The sequence below is a fragment of the Theropithecus gelada genome, chromosome 16, assembly GCF_003255815.1.
Source record: "Theropithecus gelada isolate Dixy chromosome 16, Tgel_1.0, whole genome shotgun sequence".
Lineage (NCBI taxonomy): Eukaryota > Metazoa > Chordata > Mammalia > Primates > Cercopithecidae > Theropithecus > Theropithecus gelada.
In genome coordinates, this window is record NC_037684.1 from 46,653,402 (window position 1) to 46,675,598 (window position 22,197).

At 44.7% G+C, this 22,197-nt stretch overlaps 2 protein-coding genes across 8 annotated transcripts in view; one reads left to right on the forward strand and one right to left on the reverse strand.

Annotated features, from left to right (window-relative positions):
* FAM104A (family with sequence similarity 104 member A) overlaps positions 1-5,917 on the reverse strand; it is a 24,861-nt gene extending 18,944 nt beyond the window's left edge. For 2 of the 5 annotated variants that reach the window (XM_025361928.1, XM_025361927.1), the window contains exons 1-2: positions 5,615-5,917; positions 111-210 (exon numbers count right to left, since the gene is read on the reverse strand). In XM_025361928.1, coding sequence (XP_025217713.1) covers positions 111-210; positions 5,615-5,835 — 321 coding nt within the window. In that variant the 5' untranslated portion in view covers positions 5,836-5,917. Of the gene's footprint in view, positions 1-110; positions 211-572; positions 654-5,614 lie in introns of those variants that run through there. The other 3 variants (XM_025361931.1, XM_025361930.1, XM_025361932.1) reach the window with 3 other exon arrangements.
* Positions 5,879-22,161, forward strand: C16H17orf80 (chromosome 16 C17orf80 homolog). Of its 3 annotated transcripts, none has more exons than XM_025361918.1 (5): positions 5,879-6,018; positions 6,735-6,840; positions 8,956-10,475; positions 16,685-16,792; positions 21,003-22,161. In XM_025361918.1, exons 3-5 carry the CDS (start codon positions 8,963-8,965, stop codon positions 21,101-21,103), a joined length of 1,722 nt encoding a protein of 573 aa, XP_025217703.1. In that variant the 5' UTR covers positions 5,879-6,018; positions 6,735-6,840; positions 8,956-8,962; the 3' UTR covers positions 21,104-22,161. The 3 variants fall into 3 exon arrangements, with proteins under 3 accessions (XP_025217703.1, XP_025217705.1, XP_025217704.1); XM_025361920.1 differs by lacking the exon at positions 21,003-22,161 and adding an exon at positions 18,964-19,528; XM_025361919.1 differs by lacking the exon at positions 5,879-6,018 and adding an exon at positions 6,208-6,271.
* The last annotated feature ends 36 nt before the right edge of the window (positions 22,162-22,197 follow it).

Here is a 22,197-nt window from a genome sequence, read left to right on the forward strand (position 1 = left end):
ATCAAGTAAGGTCATTTTAAACTATTCTTTAAGTAAATTTAATTACACAGCAGATACTGGGTTATTTCACTGAAGCAGTGAAAACAAGACTATGTGGCCACACGTCCTACCTCTGTGTCCCAGGAATCCTGAAGGACAGGGTTTCTGCTACTCCTTTTGGTCTGGGGGGGAAGATGGTTGTCTTCTTCGTTGCCATTCCTTCTCCTTTTCCTGACATTAAATCACAAGGAGAAAAAAAAAAATCAAAACAACTTATGTTTTGGACACTTGAATTGCAAACCGTAACAACATATAAATTTGCCCTCTCGCCTGAGAAAACATAATTCACCATATGATATCCCGATAGGTTATTGGTTGGAAGTACACCATCACGGGACACTAAGCGCAAAAATACAAGGTAGCAGCAGGAAGGTCAAGCTTAAATTAGTAAAACTCATTTCTAAAAAGAAACTTAACAATTTTAAATGTCTGTTGGGACTAAAACAAGAACAGGAAGAGGTTAATGACTAAGCTTTCAACCTAATTAAGGTTTTCTTCTTTCTACACTCCTTGAAATTACAATTCCAAGTTACCTAATTGTACTCCCTTCCATATGACAACATTTGAAATAAGAGTGGCTGCCTTTGCCTATTTGGCCTGAAAACCCTTATAAAGGTACCTCTTGGTCACATTAACCTAATTATTCTGGCAACACTAGCTGGTATTATGATATAACAATTACTTCACTAGATTGTTACCATGAGATTATAGCATAAGCTGCTTAAAATTTCCAGGTTTAAAGAAAAATCACACATCTTTCTTAGGCAAGTGTTCTCAGATGTGCAAGAAAGACCAAATTTGTATGTACTCTATTTAAGAATTATGTGCTGTCAAAACGATTTCTGAACCCGTTAGAAAACAGAAATAAATTAAAGGAGGTAAAATTTTAAGTCAAATTGCCCGGAACTGTACTGTCCAATATGGTAGCCACTAGCCACATACGGTTATTTACATTTAAATTAACTAAAATTAACCATCCAGTTTCTAGTGCTCAGTGGCCACGTGTAGCTAGTGGCTACTGCACTGACCAGCACAGATAAAGGACATTCCCGTCACTGCAGAACATTCTCCCAGCAGCACAGGCTAGAGGTCTGTATGTACATGGCAGCAGCACCTATTAAAAAACCCTTAAAGTTTCAGCTTTCTATAGATGAGAGACAAAAGGCTGGTGTGGACACACAGCTTTTGGAAAGCATGTACAATTGGAGGATATAGTGTCTTCTATATAATTATACACTTTCTATAAGAGTAGCGTGGCTTAGGCCGGGCGCGGTGGCTCAAGCCTGTAATCCCAGCACTTTGGGAGGCCGAGACGGGCGGATCACGAGGTCAGGAGATCGAGACCATCCTGGCTAACACGGTGAAACCCCGTCTCTACTAAAAAATACAAAAAATTAGCCGGGCGGCGTGGCGGGTGCCTGTGGTCCCAGCTACTCGGGAGGCTGAGGCGGGAGAATGGCGTGAACCCAGGAGGCGGAGCTTGCAGTGAGCTGAGATCCAGCCACTGCACTCCAGTCTGGGCGACAGCGAGACTCCGTCTCAAAAAAAAAAAAAAAAAAAAAAGAGTAGCGTGGCTTACAGTGGCAGGCCTTTAATCCTACAGGTTTTGAGTTGAGGTCTGAATACTGGAGAAAATAAATGATCACCCTGAGCTCAATTCTCTGTACTCTGCAACATTCTGAATAGGTCTAACTTTAATAATGAGTATGGATCCCAGCTTAAGTTTGGAATAATAAAGAGTGTGTGGTTCTGATAAAGCTTCAACCATCCTGCACTGGGCTATGTAATTTACCTCATTCTAAGACATCATTTCTGCTCCCTACCTTTCTCTTAGGAGATCAGATCTTAGCTGCACATTACTCTGAAGTAGATGGAGGTTAAAAAAAAAAAAGATGAATACCAGGTTTTAATAATCACTAAACAGACGTGCTTTTATCATAAATTTGAATCAAGAAACTGCTAATATCATCCTAATATGATCAGAGAATTTGCGTAGGAGTGTTCTGCAGAGGCAAAGCAACGTCCGCTGGGAGGCCAGTTGACACCCAAAGAGAAACTCATCGAATAAGTAGCAGCTGCTGGTCCTCACACACTCATTTTTTTTTTTTTTTTTTTTGAGACGGAGTCTCGCTCTGTTGCCCAGGCTGGAGTGCAGTGGCCGGATCTCAGCTCATTGCAAGCTCCGCCTCCCGGGTTTACGCCATTCTCCTGCCTCAGCCTCCCGAGTAGCTGGGACTACAGGCGCCCGCCACCTCGCCCGGCTAGCTTTTTGTATTTTTAGTAGAGACGGGGTTTCACCATGTTAGCCAGGATGGTCTCGATCTCCTGACCTTGTGATCCGCCCGTCTCGGCCTCCCAAAGTGCTGGGATTACAGGCTTGAGCCACCGCGCCCGGCCACACACTCATTTTATCAGCGTGCCAACAGCTGATTGGGCTTTGGGCTGCTGAGTCACTCTAAGCAAACTTATGAGCCTGATCAAAATTTGCTATCTCCTCATTTATAATGGGGGATAGATCTTTCCAGGGACAAGACTATGAATGTCAAGGAGGTTGCATGGCAGAGGAAGTGTAAGAACAAAAAAAGATGAGCCTGTTTTGTGGATTTCAACTAATCTCCGGGAGAGTCACATGAAATATCCCTGCCTCATAAATCACTTGATCTCGTAAAGTACCAGAATAATCTCTTTGGCCTGTTGGTGGCCTTCTCCTTTGGATGGTACCAGATTAAGAAAGAGTTCTACCTGTTCTTTATTTGCCTTTTTCTAGGCTCTTAGCAGATCTCATCCTTGAAACATTCTTCTTTCAATAATGATGTTAACAACTGGCAAGATTACAGCTTCATGCTCATCCCTATCGGTTCAATCAATCAGATTCCAGTTTTTGGCATTAATGCCACAGACCAGGTTATAATTTTAGCAGGCACCCCTATAACTGATTATATTCTCCCCTAACCATCTAGGTGCAGATTACCAGTTAGCATCTGCTACTTCTAAAGATGGCTGATTCCATCACATTGCATCATTTCATTTCTCTCCAACCTTCCTGTCATCTCCTAGAGACTGGGCATAGAAATAATCTTAAGAGTATGAGCTGGGCACAGTGACCGACACCTGTAATCCCAGCACTTTGGGAGGCCGAGGCAGGCAGATCACTTGAGGTCAGGAGTTCGAAACCAGCCTGGCCCACATGGTGAAACCCGTCTCTACTAAAAATACAAAACAGCAGGGCGTGGTGGCGCGTGCCTGTAATCCCAGCTACTTGGGAGGCTGAGGCAGGAGAACTGCTTCAACCCAGGAGGTGGAGGTTGCAGTGAGCCGAGGTTGCACCACTGCACTCCAGCCTCACAGCAAGACTCCGTCTCAAAACAAACAAAAACAGTATGGAAACTAGTGGTTTATCAAACTTTATTTTTAAAAGTAACAGAACTCTTTCTTTCTTACTGTAAAAAAATACTCTCTATATAAGAGATAAAGGATTTGTTGAAGCAGGGACTCCCAGTCTGGTGAGGTGGCTCACATCTGTAATCCCAGCACTTTGGGAGGCCAAGGCGGGTGGATTCCTTGAGCCCAGGAGTTCAAGACCAGCCTGGGCAATATGGTGAAACCCCATCTCTACCAAAAATACAAAGGTTAGCTGGGTGTGATAGCTCACATCTGTGGTCCAGTTACTCAGGAGGCTGACATGGGAGCATTACCTGAGCCTGGGAGGTTGAGGCTGCAGTGAGGCATGACAGGGCCACTGCACTCCAGCCTGGTCGACAGAGTGAGACTCTGTCAATCAATCACTCAGTCAATCAATCAACCAATCAATCAATAAGCAGGGACTCCCTCACCACACACCCACCTCTCTGTGGGTATCCAATCTACTGTGTGACAGCCTGAAAAACCATCTTCTTGTTTTTTTTTTGAGATGAAGTTTCGCTTTTGTTGCCCAGGTTGGAGTGCAATGATCTCGGCTCACCGCAACCTCCGCCTTCCGGGTTCAAGCGATTCCGCCTTAGCCTCCCAAGTAACTGGGATTAAGGCGCCCGCTACCAGGCCCGACTAATTTTTTTGAATTTTTAGTAGAGACGGAGTTTCACCATGTTGGCCAGGGTGATCTCGAACTCCTGACCTCAGGTGATCCACCGGCCTCGGCCTCCCAAAGTGCTGGGATCACAGGCCTGAGCCACCGCGCCCAGCCGAAAAACCACCATCTTAGACCGTCCTAGAGCTGGCAGAGCTGGCCCATCATACTCCATTAAACACTGGCAAGAAAAGCCTGTCCAAATCAAATAACTTATTTAAAACATGTTGAGATCATTTGTGTACTTGATAAAAGGAATCTACTACCAGTATAAATGCATTCAGATTAGTTGTGTACAGTCGAATTTTTATTTGTAGGAAATATTTAGATTTTTCTTCAGATATGTGAGACACCCCAAGAGAATATCGTAAGTATAAACTAGGTTTGGGGAAGAATAACATGGCAGTCGGGTCAGTATCTAAAGCTGTATCTAAAGCTCTTGTTCCTAATTCCGATAGCATGTCTGTAATTGGGCCCCCAATTTCAAATTTAGTCCACTCTTCTTTTCTATACAACGAGAGGCTTTATGCTCCACTTGCTACATGACCCAAATCAATAATCCCATGCAGCAGCTTGGGGAATCCGAGGTTTTCACCATGGGACCAAATAAACTCAGGATACTTCTGAGAACTTCAATCCCGTGAAATAACTATTTCAGAGAAGGATCCTTGTGGAAAGACCGGAACATGAAGAGCATTCTGAGGTAACCCTTCCCAACTTTCTCCTCCACACATTCTTGCAGAGGAAATTAAGAGGGAGAAAAAAATTAAGAAATCCCAACTTAGTCGTGACTCTAGGAGTACATGTCAAGCATAGAACCCCTAATTTAAGACCCAGGTCCCGAGGCCAGGCTCCCTTGGGAAGGTAGCGAGTGCATCGCGACAAAATCCTACCTCCCGCCTTCGGAGTCAAACGGCCCCGCATCCAAACAGTTTAGAATCCAGCTTGTTCTTAATGCTACAGTCAAGAGAGGATCCATAACCCGCCTTGGTCATCTGCCCTTCTGTGTTCACAACCGTTCGTAGCACAAGTTCTTCGGTCTAACCTAATCTTTCCCTGCTGCGGGGTTAAGCCCAACCTTTCTTTCTGACCTTGGGGAGCCGACAGCTCCCCGCCCGATGCCCTCACAAAAGCCTGAGGGGGCCCCCTCTCCAAGATGAGACGTTTCTCCCATCCCCCCACCCTCCTAAATTTAGGACAGGGAAGCTTTAGGGCCACTGTCTCTCTTCCGGGACCGATCACACTTCGTTCCAAATAGGAAACGATAGGGGGGTAAAAAGATGGAGGGGCGGGAGACCTGGACCCCGGAGAGTCACCTTCCAGCTACCCACAGGAACCAAGCATCCGATCACTCGCGCATCCCTCTCCCCTCCTCCCCCGGCCCGCAGTGGACCCCACAGGGAGCCCCGCCGGGTCCACACTTGCTCCGACCCCCATTTCGCGCGCCCCCTCGGCTCTATCTCCCAAATCCTCAGGCGACGAGTGGAAAGGGGGTCCCTTCCCTCTCACCTGGGACGGAGGCGCTCGCTCATGGCAGCTGGCGGAGGGAAGCTACGCGGCGCCGCTCCGCGAGAAGAGGGAACAGAGGGGGTTGTGTTTCGGCGGCCGCCACGCCCACCCCCTCGGGCCTTAGCTCTCGCAGCCGCTCGGGTGGACGCAGCCGGTGGCGAGTACCCCTCAGTCGGACCCGTACCACCGCTACTTCCGGCGTCTGCTCCGCGCCCCCCCATGTCGCTGCCGCCGTGGTACCGCCCTCTCGCGGCTGCGCAGTGGCACGATCCCAACCGCGCCGACCGGTAACCCCGCCCACGGGAAGAGGCGGGCTCGGAGGGGGAGGAGCGACTAGGAGCTTCTGGGAGAAAGGACCTCCCCTGGGGTGGCGGAAGCACTCGCCTGTTCACAGCCAACGGAGGGTACGGTACGAAAGTCAAGCCAGGTTTCAAATAAACTTAATTATGTCATAATAATATCATACAAGTATTTGAGTTGAATCCGTGTGAGGTAACATTTTTAAAAATAGGCGGACCTATCCGGCAGTGGTGCAGACAGCCTGACGCGGTTTCCTGGCCGGGGGTTGGGCAGGCGCTTGGGGGGCTTCCCTGGCGGGGCTTGTCGCCGGGGCCGCCTGGGCTTTCGGGTCTTCCGAGTTGAGGACGGTCCTCTGAGGTGAGCTTCCAAGGGCGGGGTTGTGTTCCGAGACCCACGTTCTAGGTCTGGGGAAGACTGTCCTGAGCGGAGAGGGGAGGGAATCGGGTGCCGGCGGAGGGTCTTCCTGGAACCGCAGGAGGAACCCCTCGGTGGGGCTGCGGAAACGCCGGTCCCTGACCCAGAATCTGCCAGGCCGACCCCATCCACTCCGCTGGCAGAATCAGAACAGCTTTCAGGGAAAGGAAGGGTGAGGGGAGGTGGACAGGCTGGTAACGCGGCCGGAGGAGGAAAAGGTGGCTGAGGAGCGCCGGAGGTGAGGGCGAGGATTAGTGGAACTGTTGAGGTCCTCCTTGAGCCCAGAGGCTTGGGAGGTCTTAACTCTCTGCTTTCCGGAACCTGTGTTTGTTTTTGATTCAGTACCGTGCCGCATTTACTCACTGCGCGTGCTGCCAAGTCACCTGTCTCATCGTGTCTTACACAGGCTGACATTCACGTTTCATTCTGCCACACTCGGGAACGGTGATCGGGGAAGAATGGGGATCCGGGAGAAGCACCCGCAAAACTAGCATCCTCCTAGAGGAGCTCGGGTAAGTAAACAGCCACATATAGACGTTACCCTGGGAATGTACCGAGATGTTTCAAGTAGGATTGAGTGTGGCGTGGAGGCAGAAACGTCTAGCAGGTGTCAAGCCCTTTCTAACGTTATTAGCCGAAGGTCCATGGACTGGCTTCATTTGTGTGTATTTTTGTAAATAAACAGTCTGTGGCTTTCATCCTGTTGTTAGTGTGTACCTCCAAACAAAGTAAGACTCATGGCTCACGCCTGTAATCCCAGCAAGCCGGGCGGGGTGGCTCACGCCTGTAATCCCAGCACTTTGGGAGACCGAGGCGGGTAGATCACCTGAGGTCAGGAGTTCGAGACCAGCCTGGCCAACATGGTGAAACCCCGTCTCTACTAAAAATACTAAAATTAGCCGGGCGTGGTGGCCCAGGCCCGTAATCCCAGTAATCCTAGCCACTGGGGAGGCTGAGGTTGCAGTGAGCCGAGATCGTGCCACTGCACTCCAGCTTGAGTGACAGAGCGAGACTCCATCTCAAAAAAAAAAGACTGAACAACAACAAAGTAAGAATGATTACTGTAATCTGTTGGCAGAAAACAGTTTTGTTTTGAATGACTTCGTACAGGATAAGGTGAGTTGGTTGCTTTAATGAATGGGTTGGTCAAAATTGTGTCTGTTTTGTGAATGGTTTCAGTCTCCTTTTTTAATCTCGTTGGTGGTCAGAGATATTACCAGTTGTAGTACTGAATAATATTTAATCGTTTATATCTAAAGAATTTAGTGAGCAAATATTGTATGCCAGGCTCAGTGCTAGGTTTTTACATACAGCTGTGTGCAGGATAGATAGGTTTCTTGCCCTCTGGAACTTTATAGAAAGAACAAGAGATGTAGAAAGGAAATAACTTTCAACTAAACATTGGAATTAAACATTTTCTTTTCTGGACTCTAAAGAGTAACAGGTACAAATATACATGGTATAAATGTTTTTTAAAATTTTTTACATGGTATATATTTAACAAACATGTCAAACTAATTTGCCAGTAATCTGTTGTACTAGAAACTATTAGTTCTAGCCAGGCGTGGTGGCTCACACCTGTAATCCCAGTACTTTGGGAGGCCAGGGCGGGCGGATCACAAAGTCAGGACATCAAGACCATCCTGGCCAACATGGTGAAACCCCGTCTCTACTAAAAATACAAAAATTAGCTGGGCGTAGTGGCGTGTGCCTATAGTCCCAGCTACTCGGGAGGCTGAGGCAGGACAATCACTTGAACCCGGGAAATGGAGGTTTCAGTGAGCCAACACTGCACTCCAGCCTGGTGACAGAGTGAGACTCCGTCTCAAAAAAGAAAAAAAAAAGTATAGGTGAAAAATAGGACTGTGTTCTTACCATGTATATATTTGTACATTATACATACATTTTATGTATATCCGTGTGTGTGTATATATATGCATATTACTAACTAAATGTTAGTAGAGCTTCATTTCTCATTCTTAGATTGTGGGAATTCTAATATTTTTTTATATTTTCTTCTTACACCCTAGTGGATATTCCATATATCACTTTGGAAACCTGTGCTGTACTCAGTAACCTTTGGCCGGGCGCAGGCGTGGTAGCTCACGCATGTAATCCCAGCACTTTAGGAGGCCGAGGCGAGTGGATTGCCAGAGCTCAGGAGTTCAAGACCAGTCTGGGCAACACGGACACAGTGAAACCCCGTCTTTACTAAAATACAAAAAATTAGCCAGGCGTGGTAGCATGCCCCTGTAGTCCCAACTACTTGGGAGGCTAAGATAAGAGAATTGCTTGATGCTGGGAGGCAGAGTTTGCAGTGAGCAGATATTGTGCCACTGCACTCCAGTCTGGGTGACAGAACGAGACTCTGTCTCCAAAATAAATAAATAAATAACCTTTGGTTCCTGGCCTAAGTTTTTTATTCTTTACCATTCTGTCCTTGAATAACGTGTTTATGGGTTTTTAAACAATTTTTTATCCTCATGTAATGACTAGTTGACTTGCTGTAACCTTAAGTAGCAAACATCTAGCTTGTTCCAAATGAATTTAAAAGATACAACACATAAGTAAAATATTGATGTTTACAAACTATGTGCGTCTCATAATCTCACATTTACATTTTTCAGGAATAGGATGAGTGATAATCCACCCAGAATGGAAGTGTGTCCTTATTGTAAGAAGCCATTTAAACGATTAAAATCCCACTTGCCATACTGTAAGATGATAGGATCAACCATACCTACTGATCAAAAAGTTCATCAGTCCAAGCCAGCTACGCTCCCACGTGCTAAAAAAATGAAAGGGCCAATCAAAGATTTAATTAAAGCTAAAGGGAAAGAGTTAGAGACAGAAAATGAAGAAAGAAATTCTAAGTTGATGATGGACAAACCAGAACAGACAGTGAAGACCTTTCCACTACCAGCTGTTGGTTTGGAAAGAGCAACTACTACAAAGGCAGATAAAGACATCAAGAATCCAATCCAACCATCCTTCAAAATGTTAAAAAATACTAAGCCAAAGACTACTTTCCAAGAAGAAACCAAGGCTCAGTTTTATGCATCAGAGAAAACCTCTCCTAAAAGAGAACTTGCCAAAGATTTGTCTAAATTCGGAGAAAGTCAACGTAATCCTTCAGAAGCTGGAGCGTCTTTACTGGTTGGCTCAATAGAACCTTCTTTGTCAAATCAAGATAGAAAATATTCCTCAACTGTACCTAATGATGTACAAACTACCTCTGGTGATCTGAAATTGGACAAAATTGATCCCCAAAGACAGGAACTTCTAGTAAAATTACTAGACGTGCCTACTGGTGATTGTCATATTTCTCCAAATAATGTCAGTGATGAGGTTAAAAGGGTAAGAATATCATTATTAAGCAATGAGAGAGATTCCAAAGGCAGGGATCACCTCTCAGGAGTCCCTACTGATGTTACAGTTACTGAGACTCCAGAAAAGAACACAGAATCACTCATTTTAAGCCTTAAAATGAGCTCATTGGGTAAAATCCAAGTCACGGAGAAACAAGAGAAAGGACTTACTCTTGGAGTAGAGACGTGTGGGAGCAAAGGAAATGCAGAGAAAAGTGTGTCTGCAACAGAAAAGCAGGAACGGACTGTCATGAGCCATAGCTGTGAGAACTTCAACACCAATGATTCAGTCACAGAAAAGAAGTCTCAAGGAGAAGGACCACATTTAAGTTTGTTCATTCCAAGGGAGACAACTTATGAGTTTCATTCTGTATCGCAGTCAAGTAGTCAAAGTCTTGCTTCTCTAGCTACAAAATTTCCAGAAAAGAAAGCAGAAGCCTGGAATCATAATCGTGTCCCTGATGTAAAGGCATTAACGGAGAGTCCCGAGGGACAGGTGTCTCTGGAGCCCAAATCTGATAGTCAGTTCCAAGCATCACACACTACGTGCCAGAGTCCTTTATGTTCAGCCCAGCATCACACTCCTCAGAGCCCCTTCACCAATCATGCCGCAGCTGCTGGCAGGAAGACCCTTCTCAGCTGTGTGGGACTGGAGTGGTTTCCAGAGCTCTATCCTGGTTACCTTGGACTAGGGGTGTTGCCAGGGAAGCCTCAGCGTTGGAATGCAGTAGCCCAGAAGCCACAACTTACGACTCCCCAGGGGGAAAGACTCTCACGAGGTAAGCAAGCTTATTTTCAATTGCCATCTGTCCCATCCAAAATGCTTTCTCTGCCTTTTGAATGTATAAGGGTCAAGATACCAACATTTTCAGTCATTCAGTTTATTTTCACCTAGGCATGCCAGTAGACTGCACATAAAGTTGTCCTGAAAGAGGCTGGGTGCAGTGGTTCACACCTGTAATCTAAGCACTTTGGGAGGCAGAGGCCAAGGCAGGTGGATCACTTGATTTCAGGAGTCGAGACCAGCCTGGGCAACATGGGAAAACCCCATCTCTACTAAGAATACAAAAAATTTGCTGGGTGTGGTGGCGCACCTGTAGTCCCAGCTATTTGAGAGGCTAAAGTGGGAGGATCACCTGAGCCCTGGAAGTCAGGGCTGCAATGAGCCGGGTATGGGCCACCTCACTGCAGCCTGGGCGACGGGAGTGAGACCCTGTCTCTAAAAAAAAAAAAAAAAATTGTCCTGAAAACATTACTTCTTGCTTCAGGGTCAGTAGTGGTGGTTTATCCCTCTCTTTTCCTCTCCCCTAAGAGTTGAAGATTACACTAGGGCAGGTTGGCTATAATGAAAGCAGTTGAGTTTCTGCATCGAGAAGAGGCACGTCCGGTAGAAACTGGATGAGTAAACAGACTCGAGAAAAACATAAAGACTTCAAAATTCAACTAGATAGAATAAGCACTGTGTTGAGAATCCAGTCAGGACCAGGTTGTACAAGAAATAGGTTCTAAGTTTACAGGACAAGAAATGGGTTCTAGGTTTCAGGCAAATGCAACATCTAGGAATTTAGAGTAGCAAAGTAGGATGCAGGTGGTAGGACACAGGTAAAACTAGCCAGGTAAGAAGGGCAAGCAAGGCAGATAAGTGGAAGTGGAGGCTCAGGAAATGAACAGTGACGATCAAGGACCAGAAATAGAGGATGTGGCCAAAAACAAAAAAAATGTAGGCCATAAAGGCTAGGACCCAAGAGTAAAACCAGTGATTGAGCCTGGAAACAGGAGAGATGAGGTAAGAAGGACTTGGGGCGAAAGACTGAACATTGAAACTCACCTTGATTATGAATCAAACTCTTCAGAAGCTTCCTAGAGGCTCCTTGCTGATGGCTGGAATAGGTTAACAGGAGGGAAGACCAAGGCCCAAGGAGCCAGGAAGTTCCTGACAGTCATTTGAAATATCTTTGCTTTTCTCTGTTGAATCTCATATTTAGTTATTAGACCACCTCTCTAGTTAAAATACATAACATTTCTTAAGTTTTTCTAGGGGCAGGGTTATTGTAAAGTAGCATACCTCTCTTGTGTAGTGGTCATTGGTGCTTTCATGCTTATTTTGACAGGAGACCTGTAACAACTCAGAATAGGTTTGCAAGAGAAAAACTGATATTATCTGTTCCTAAAGGGAAATTGTTTTCTCCTCTGGTAGATTTTGCAAATGATGTCATATTCACTAAACCTCTATTTGCCTGGTCTCGAAATGGATGTGTACTAAGAACAGAACATTGCTAGCCCAAAGCTACATTTTCTTTAACTACCTTCTATAAACAGGCCTAACGTCTACACTTTTTTGTACAAAGTTGTAGTCACAAAGTCAAGCCCCTTCTCCGTAATAAACACATTAAATTATATTAACATTTGTGTTGCTTTGTGGTTTTCACAGTGCCTCTATCTGTATTTTTATTCTGGCCACACAACTCTGAGAGGTGGGCAGAGTGAATTTATCCCTATTTTGTAGATGATGAAACGGATACAGAGAGAATAAGTAATCTGTCCAACTTTGTGTTGCCAATAAATAGTAGAGCTGCAAGAAGCACCTAGTTTCCTGAGGCCTAGTTTAATCCTTTCCACTAAATCATGTTGTAGAAAATACACCATAACTAAAACCACGTTTGTTACAGTGCCATTCTTTTCTGTGTGGGGGTTTTTGTATTTTGGTTTGTTTTTTGAGACGGAGTTTCGCTTTTGTTGCCCAGGCTGGAGTGCAATGGCGCAATCTCGGCTTACCTCTGCCTCCTGGGTTCAAGCGATTCTCCTGCCTCAGCCTCCCAAGTAGCTGGGACTACAGGTATGTGCCACCACACCCGGCTAATTTTGTATTTTTAGTAGAGGTGGGGTTTCTCCATGTTGGTCGGGCTGGTCTCGAACTTGTGACCTCAGGTGATCTGCCCACCTCAGCCTCCCAAAGTGCTGGGATTACAGGCGTGAACCACTATGCCCGGCCTTCTGTGTGTTTTTCAATTGCAAATGCACACACTCCCCCCATGATAAATCTCTCTAGCAAGCTAAAGGACTTATGTATTTTCTGTACTATATTTTATAGGGCTTAGGAATGTCCCTGATACACACTTTTCATTTTAGAGGAAAAAAAGGGAGGGACCTAACGCTTATCTGTGATGACTATGACTATCATTATGCTAGATACATTATCTCATTTAACTCTCTTAACAGCTCGGAGGTGACACCACTGTCGCACCCTCTTATTCCTCATAAGGAATCTGAGCATCAGACATCTTTTTTTTTTTTTTTTTTTTGAGACAGAGTCTTGCTCTGTCTCCCAGGCTGGAGTGCAATGGTGCGATCATGGCTCACTGTAACCTCCGCCTCCCAGGTTCAAGCGATTCTCCTGCCTCAGCCTCCCCAATAGCTGGGATTACAGGCGCCTGCCACCGCGCCCAGCTAATTTTTTCTTTTTTGTACTTTTTAGTAGAGACGGGGTTTCGCCATGTTGGCCAGCCTAGTCTTGAACGCCTGACCTCAGGTAATCCGCCCGCCTCGGCCTCCCAAAGTGCTGGGATTGCAGGCGTGAGCTACCGCGCCTGACCTGAGCTTCAGACATCTTAAGTGACTTGCCCATGTTCATGCAGTAAGTGACAGAATCAGGATTCAAATCCAGGTTCATCTGACTCTACTAACTATCCCAAACAGTGAACCTGAAGTAGAGCTTAAAGACCACAGGTAGAAGAGTCAGGTGAACCTGGAAGTATTAATTACTAACTATCCCAAACAGTAAACCTCAAGTAGAGTTTAAAGACCACAGAGAGAAGTCAATACCTTGTTTGATATGTTATTAATACATTTCACTGTTAGGTCCCAAGAACACAGTAATAAGGTATAGTAACTTGAAACATTAAATTACCCAGGTTATGACATAGGATATAGAAGGGAAAATAGAATTTTTTCTTCAGTAACAAGTTCCTTCCAAACAGTGGTGAGAAACTATTTTAATCCTTTTTATTGCTTATAGTCTGTAGCTAATAAATGCTGTGCTTAATTTAGTACTTCTGTATCAGACGGTAAATAAGCTGTAATCATCATAGGGCCTCTACTTCCATTATAAATTGAAAAACTATTGAAGTTGGATCCAGGATCAATGTTCAGACTTTGATTACCACCAAACGAACAGAAGATACCAGAAGAGAGAGACCCTAGGATCAGGTCAAGCCCTGATCCCTCCACTAGCCAAGGATTTCAAGGCCACATTCATCTATAGGGATTAAAAGGTGGTGCCATTGGCTCCTCAAAAAGCTTTGTAATTTCACCAGGCAATGGCTGTCTCCAGTGACTGGAGTTTTATTGAAATCTTTGCATAAGAGAATGGGCTATACCTTTTCTCGCTCAGGCAAGACCTTTGATAGGTCATGTGCCCTTCTCAGGAAGCCAGCTCATTCCTTTGATACTTAAAGGCAGGGCCAGTGAGCTAACAGTTACTGAATTAACTGCAGGTCAGGCCAGTAGGCTCACCTGACTGGAGAAAGCAGGGCAAGGCCAGGGAACCACATGGTTCTGACACTGCTGCATGGTTGCAATCTTCAGGAAGTTGGCTCTTTGCACCATTTTCCTCAAATTTTTTCCAAGATGAATGGGGTTTTTTTAAGAGACTAACCTTCACCTTGCAAGAGAATTATCTTCTGTGCAATTTCTTGGAAGCCAGCATGATTCTTTTCATTGCTCTTTAATGATCATTTGGATATTTGTACATCCACAACAACTTTTACCACACCTGCTAAACCTGTTATCGGTGTTTAATTTATTCTTTATCCTGATGAACCAAACCAAGACCAGAGAACCATCAGTAGTAGAGATTACCTGTCATAAAACACGGAGAAAACCAGGTGCAGGAGAAATGTGATTAAGGAGCATAAGCCCTCTTTTTTTTTTTTTTTGAGATGGAGTCTTGCTCTGTCGCCCAGGCTGGAATGCAGTGGCGCGATCTCGGCTCACTGCAAGCTCTGCCTCCCGGGTTCACACCATTCTCCTGCCTCGGCCTCCTGAGTAGCTGGGACGACAGGCACCCACCACCATGCCCGGCTAATTTTTTCTATTTTTTAGTAGAGATGGGGTTTTACTGTGTTAGCCAGAATGGTCTCGATCTCGTGACCGCGTGATCTGCCTGCCTCGGCTTCCCGAAATGCTGGGATTACAGTTGTGAGCCACTGCGCCCAGCCTGCATAAGCCCTCTTTTCTGGTTCTGCTTAAGTTATTCACATACTGAATATAAATAGGAAATGTTTCCTGGCCAATAATAGTAATAGGGTAATAGAACAGGCATGTTGACTGTGGACAAGTCACAGTCATAATAGGAGAAAGTCATGCTTTTGGCCGATATGTTTAGCAGATGATAGAAGATGTAAAAGAGGCCAGGTGTAGTGGTTCATGCCTATAATCCCAGCACTTTGGGAGGCTGGGGCAGGCAGATCACATAAGGTCGGGAGTTCAAGACCAGCCTGGCCAACATGGCAAAACCCCATGTCTACTAAAAATAACAAAAATTAGCCTGGCGTGATGGTGTGTGCCTGTAATCCCAGTGCTCAGGAGGCTGAGGCAGGAGAATCACTTGAACTCAGGAGGTGGAGGTTGCAGTGAGCCGAGATCATGCCACTGCACTCCAACCTGGGTGACAGAGCCAGACTCTGTCTCAAAAACAAACAAAAAGATGTTGTAAGACTCACTTCATGAAGCACATGCCCATCAATCACCTGGCCAGGGTACTCAGCAGACCAAAACCAAGTAGAGGTCCTGATTTGCAGGGGTCCCTTGGCCTTTTGAAAAACGTTTTTTCGGCCGGGCGCGGTGGCTCAAGCCTGTAATCTCAGCACTTTGGGAGGCCAAGACGGGCGGATCACAAGGTCAGGAGATCGAGACCATCCTGGCTAACCCGGTGAAACCCCGTCTCTACTAAAACATACAAAAAAGTAGCCGGGCGAAGTGGCGGGCGCCTGTAGTCCCAGCTACTCGGGAGGCTGACGCAGGAGAATGGCGTAAACCCGGGAGGCGGAGCTTGCAGTGAGCTGAGATCCGGCCACTGCACTCCAGCCTGGGCGACAGAGCAAGACTCCGTCTCAAAAAAAAAAGAAAAAGAAAAAGAAAAAAAAAAGAAAAACGTTTTTTCAACCTGTAATTGATTTGACTTTCAACATGTAGCTGCAGTTCAATGCAGAAATGTTTAATTCACCTGTTTAGAATATGCTTTTCCTGAGGTTTTAGCCCTGGATCCTTCGGCACTGGATGTTGGGGAAGGGGGTACGTTTCGGTAAACAATGACAGTGACTTCTGTTTGGAACCATAGTTTCTTTGTTGGAAAGAGCTCAACACATATAAGGAGTTTGGAAACCCCTACCGGACTTACAACCTCCAACTTCTCTCTAATGAGGCTCTTGGGAGCTGTACAAAAAGGTGAGGCTGGAGTTTGACTGTTGCGTTCTATTGCTGGTTCCAGGCATTTGGAAAAGTTTCTCTTAGGCTGTTATAGCAAGGCTAAAGAGGAGAGGAAAAAAAATGTTAAAATGTCTGTTGTCTTCCTAGTTTTCCACTTGTCTGTTTTCATTTTGGAGTTTGACATAATTGAAAGCACCAAAGCTAATAACTACCATTTATTCAACAGCTTGTATTTTTTAATACCTACCCCCAACTTTCCCTGGGCCATATTGATTTTGCCTCCTCCCAAAGCCAGCAAGACTCTAAACCTCAAGTTAACCAGTTGTATTAGCCTCCTCCCACTAAAGATTTTAACCAAGCACCCAAAACAAGAGTAACAAAATTTGAATCTAGTCAAGTTAAGGGTATTTGATGTTAGTTAGCCTTTATGTGTTTAAAATATGTGCGTGTAGATCTCTGAATTACAGTTCCATCACTCAAGCTAACTGGGAAAACTTGAATGACCCGCGGATACTGGCCCTAGTTTCAGTCACTGTAACAAGCCGTATTTCCTTTTGAACAGGCTGGATCAGGTGCAACACCACCATAAGGAAGAGTGGAGTCGGTGGCATCACGATGCTCTTCACAGGGTACTTCGTCCTGTGTTGTAGCTGGAGTTTCAGACGTCTGAGTAAGCCTTTCTATATTTCTAGCCTAAATAACAGGTCCCATTCCGTTATGTGGACCTCGAAGGGATTCTCTGAATTGCTTTTTTTTTTTTTTATTTTAACAGCTTTACAGTATCTGACATGCCCTGCTGAATGAGCTATTGCCTGAGGTTTCTGGGGTTTTTTATTTTTTTATTTTTGAGATGCAGTTTCGCTCTTGTTGCCCAGGCTGGAGTAAAATGGCATGATCTCGGCTCACCGCAACCTCCGCCTCCTGGGTTCAAGTGATTCTCCTGCCTCAGCCTCTCGAGTAGCTGGAATTGCAGGCATGGGCCACCATACCCGGCTAATTTTGTATTTTTAGTAGAGATGGGGTTTCTCCATGTTGGTCAGGCTGGTCTCAAACTCCTGACCTCAGGTGATCTGCCCACCTCGGCCTCCCAAAGTGCTGAGATTACAGGCGTGAGCCACTGCGCCTGACGGGCTCTGGGGTTTTATTAGAGGCTTGGTTGTAATGGCCTGTATAAGATTTGACTAGAATTCACATAATTGTCCTTGCCCTCCATTTCATGTTGTTGTTTTTTTTTTTTTTTTTTTTTTTTTGAGACGGAGTCTTGCTCTGTCACCCAGGCTAGAGTGCAGTGGCACAATCTTGGCTCACTGCAACCTCCGCCTCCCAAGTAGCTGGAACTACAGGTGTATGTCACCATGCCTGGCTAACTTTTCGTATTTTTAGTAGAAACAGGGTTTTCACCATATTGGCCAGGCTGGTCTTGAACTCCTAACCCCTGGTGATCCACTTTTCTTGGCCTCCCAAAGTGCTGGGATTACAGACATGAGCCACTGCACTCAGCCTTTCTAGCTTTTTTTCCTTCCCTGCCAAAAGGTCAGATACCTAAGAACTGTTTCCTTGCTCCAGTGGAAGGTGCTTTTCCTCGGTGCCTAAGAGCACCGTTTTGGCATTGAAACCAAACACTTTTATACCACAAAAGAAAGGAGGAGGAATAGAATACAACTGTCACTTACCAATGTGTCTAAGTCTTATTGCTATCTCAGTTAATCTAGTTTGAACACTTAAAAACCAAAGTGCCATTCTCCAAGTTTCAGCTTGCACTAAGTCTTACCCACAAGGAAAATACTTTACTTTCATTTCTCTTAATTCAAGATATCTTTCTTCATTTTCAAAGTATTGTATTATAAAAATATATCCTTATAGTTAAAAAGACATGATGGGTATCAAAAATATCAGTATGTTTGTATAATTAAATTTTTGTGCTGGTTTTGTACAATCAAAAACCAGTATTTTTGGGCCGGGTGCAGTGGCTCATGCCTGTAATCCCAGCACTTTGGGAGGCCGAGGCCAGCAGATCACCTGGGGTCATGAGTTCACGACCAGCTTGCCCAACATGGTGAAACCCTGTCTCTACTAAAAATACAAAAATGAGCTGGGCCTGATGGCGGGCGCCTGTAGTCCCAGCTACTTGGGAGGCTGAGGCAGGAGAATTGCTAGAACCCAGGAGGCAGAGGTTGCAGTGAGCCGAGATTACGCCATTGCACTCCAGCCTGGGCGACCAGCGAAACTACATCTCAAAAAACAAAACAAAACAAAACCACCAGTATTTTTGTACAATAAAAAAAAAGCCCACTTTCAGATGAAAACCTCAGGTATAAAAGTACAAGATAACGATGAACTCTGAAGGCCAACATAATTCACACACTAGACTTCTTTTTTAAAAAAATCACAATTGGATGCTAATTGGGATGTGTTTGATGAAATCAGTGCCTAGCGAGTAGCGGGTAGGTCCAACAGCAGGAACAGGGCAGCAGCACACTCCTGCATGCTGGCTGGAATGGCCTCGCCGCCATCTCTTGTGTCAGACACCTGGCCATGCGTGAGGGAAAGGAGTGCCTTTCTGATCGTCCTGCATAAATGGAGAGGCCCAAAACCAAGAGTCATTTCTCCCACAGAGAAAAGGGCTTTTTCTTAAAGTTTTACCAGTCTGAAAGGGATTGTTTGATAACTAACATTAATGAACAGAGACTGAAGAAAGTGAAACAAACTCATTGTGCTTAATACTCTATTTCTAAACTTATAAAACAAAAATATAACAGAATGATCTGTAGAGGCAAGAGATAGCAACAGTCATTGGAAGTGGCCTCTTGGATCCTTACATTTGTCTCTGTTTATCCAAAGAGCTGCAGCGCTGGCGTAAGTGGTGTTGACCTGGACATCACTTAAAGTTCTGGAACAGCAAAGAGCGTACGGTGGAGACGACTGCAATACATACTTAACAATTTAAAAATGTGTAATATGTGGGACAGGGAGAGGGAGTAAAAAAAAAAATAAAGAATAAAATTATTGGAATCTAAAATAATGATACAGGAAGTAAATGTATTATTAACGTAGACAGATCTGGTTCTGTCTGGATGTTCTTGGCTTGCTGTCAAGAGCAACTGAGAATTAGAGAAAAACTAGTTTTGTTTAATCATAAAGTTATAATTCAAGGAGATGTGAAGATGACAAAGTTCATCATTAAAATTAAAAAGTTATTTCTCAGTAAAAACCTAGTATCTCATTACCATTCATCTATATGAGATACCAGACTACTACCTATATGTTGATACAGGAGAGTATCTGAATTGGCAGAAAATAAGCCCACATCAGGCCCTTCCCCTTAGGGTCCCTGGGGCACTTGACCAGATCTTGATAGGTGCGAGAAACACAGGAGCTAAGGATGGGCATTCGAGTTGCAGGTAAGCCTCCGCAAAAAACCTTACAAATATTTTTAAGATGATTTTTAAAATAGCACACTAACTATAATGTTAAATCACATTTTATACATCTTAATTGAGTATAATAGTGACCAGGTGGCTAACTTATCATCTCTTCCTGGAAACTTTTCAGAATCCCACCCCTATCCCTTTCTCAAGAGTTTCTGTGTATTACTGCGAAATTCCTCTCAATTTGTTAGGATTGTTTTTGGCTGGTGGATTTTCTGTGTTTCTTCATCTCATCAAACTATTCAGTGTCTGATTTTTTGACTTCCGCTTTGGCCCATAGAAACTTGGATACTTACAGGTAGAAAAAGCTTTGAGGAAATTTAGGCAGCATCAATGGATAAGTGTTTCCCCAACCTCCTTTCTAACATAGAGGGTTAGTTGTATATCACACGCATACACCCCTCTGCCTCAGCTTTGCTTGTGGTATCCTCATCCCAAAATACATGAGGTCAGTTCCTCTTATGTCCCAGCTCTTTTAAAACTACAGGAATGCCGGGTACAGTGGCTCACGCTTGTAATCCCAGCACTTTGGGAGGCCAAGGCGGGTGGATCATGAGGTCAAGAGTTCAGGATCAGCCTGTGCAACGTGGTGAAACCCATCTCTACAGAAAAACGTAAAAAGTCGCCAAGTTCAGTGGCACATGCCTGTAGTCCCAGCTGCTCAGGAGGCTGAGGCGAGAGAATCCCTTGAGCCCCAGAGGCAGAGGCTGCAATCAGCTGAGATTATGCCATTGCATTCCAGCCTGGGTGATGGAAGTGTCTCAAAAATCCCAAAAAACCTACAGGAAAGCCACAGCTAGCATATGTTGACTTGTACGTTGTTTCTCTCTCTTCTCAAAGCTGGAATGCTGGGGCTACTTTTTACCTACCTTTTCTATTCCCAGTCCCCTGCTCTTTTCCATCCCTAATGGGAGTAATTTAATTATGCAACAAATTCTCATAGTTAAGGTATTCGGCAATATATCCCTGTATCCTAGAATTCTCTGTAAGGAAAAAAGTTGTGGTTGAGGGAAAGAGTTCTACATTCAGTTATTTTAGTTTAATATTACTAAGAACTTCATTGGAGCCCAGAACAATCTTCCCTGCCGAAAGCTTTGTGCCCATTCTCTGTGAGTGCTTTTAGGAGAGATGCTTAATGATTCTCTCCACACCTCCCCTCCGCGTGCTTACTCAAGACCAGGAACTCTTGAGGTGAGAAGGTAGATGAGAATGACCTTCAATAATATCCTCTTTCCCAGTCCCCCAGTTCCCTCGAGCAGGGGCAGCAGACCACCGTGACCCAGAGACCAAAGCCGCCCACTGCCTTGTTTTTGTACGTAGTCAAAACAAGCCCTGCTCATTTGGTTGGGTGCTGTCCATGGCTGTTTCACGTGACAACAGCAAAGTCGAGTAGTTGCGACAGAAACCATATGCCCTGAAAAGCTGAAAATATTTACTCTCTGGCCTTTACAGAAAAATTGTGCCGACCCCTGCCCTGGAAGAGAACAGTACCTCCGTGTGTTGGTGTGGCGAAGACGACTGGAGATTGCCGCTCTAAAACATGTTTGGATTAGGAAGCACATTTAAGTAGGAGAAGCCTGTTGTGACTTGTCTCTAGTGCCTTCATGCCCTGTGTTGCCCACTGAATTGCCCCATAACACCTAAGTGTAGTGGTAGCATAAAGGGATAGCTTGTCACCCCTCAAGGTTATCAGGAACATTTGTATCACTGCTATAAATGAAGTAGTATCACTTGTCATAATCAGAATGCTAAAACATAATGAAAAAGTTTAACTTAGTCACAGTAAATATTTTATATCCCTGAAAATAAGTTCCTTAAAGAGAATAGAACTATTTAATGATCCATCAGTCCTAAAAGGAGATCTGCCTTGTATTGCCAAGTTTAAGGCAAAGGTGAGATCCTGTATTAATAAGAAGACGGCTTTTTTGGTTGACATTGTTAAGTACTAAGAATTGTAACTCACATATAGTAGGAAACAAAAAAAAACCTCCCCGCTGACTTCTTTGAATTAGGTACTGAGAATCCACAAATAAAGTAGTGTGGGTAACTTTCAAGAAGCCATTGGAAAGTCTCCACATTCTGGAATTACTTGTAAATGTCTACAGAGTAATGGAAGGAAAGGCTTCCTTATCTGCTCAATGCCGCCATCTGGGTTGGGAAAATAAGTGAAGATGTTTCATCAAGTCCTTCAAGAATCTCTTCTTAATGTTCAGAATAGTTTAAGAGCATTGTTGAGTTAAACCGATAGCTGATTGATTATTTTCTGAGATTTAGATCTAAACAAACTCAGCATGATCAGGAAGCACCCCTCACAGCTCCAGGGTGCAATACTGATGTCAGCTTGTCTTGTGAGGATACATTTTTCGCTCATATATGTAAAATTGCTGTAAGTTCATTTGCACAGCCAGTTCCAATCATGTATGTGGTCTTCAGAACAAATAGCGGACAAGTCCACGCTTCAGGTGTGAGATGGAGTAACTACTCATCTCTTCACAGAGCCAAGGAAAAACGCTCTAACATGATTTACCATTTTAAACAGCCTTATAAATTTTGTCTCTTAAAATCATGCTCCAGGCTGGGCGTGGTGGCTCATGCCTGTAAATTCCAGCACTTTGGGAGGCCGAGGCGGGCGGATCACTTGAGGTCA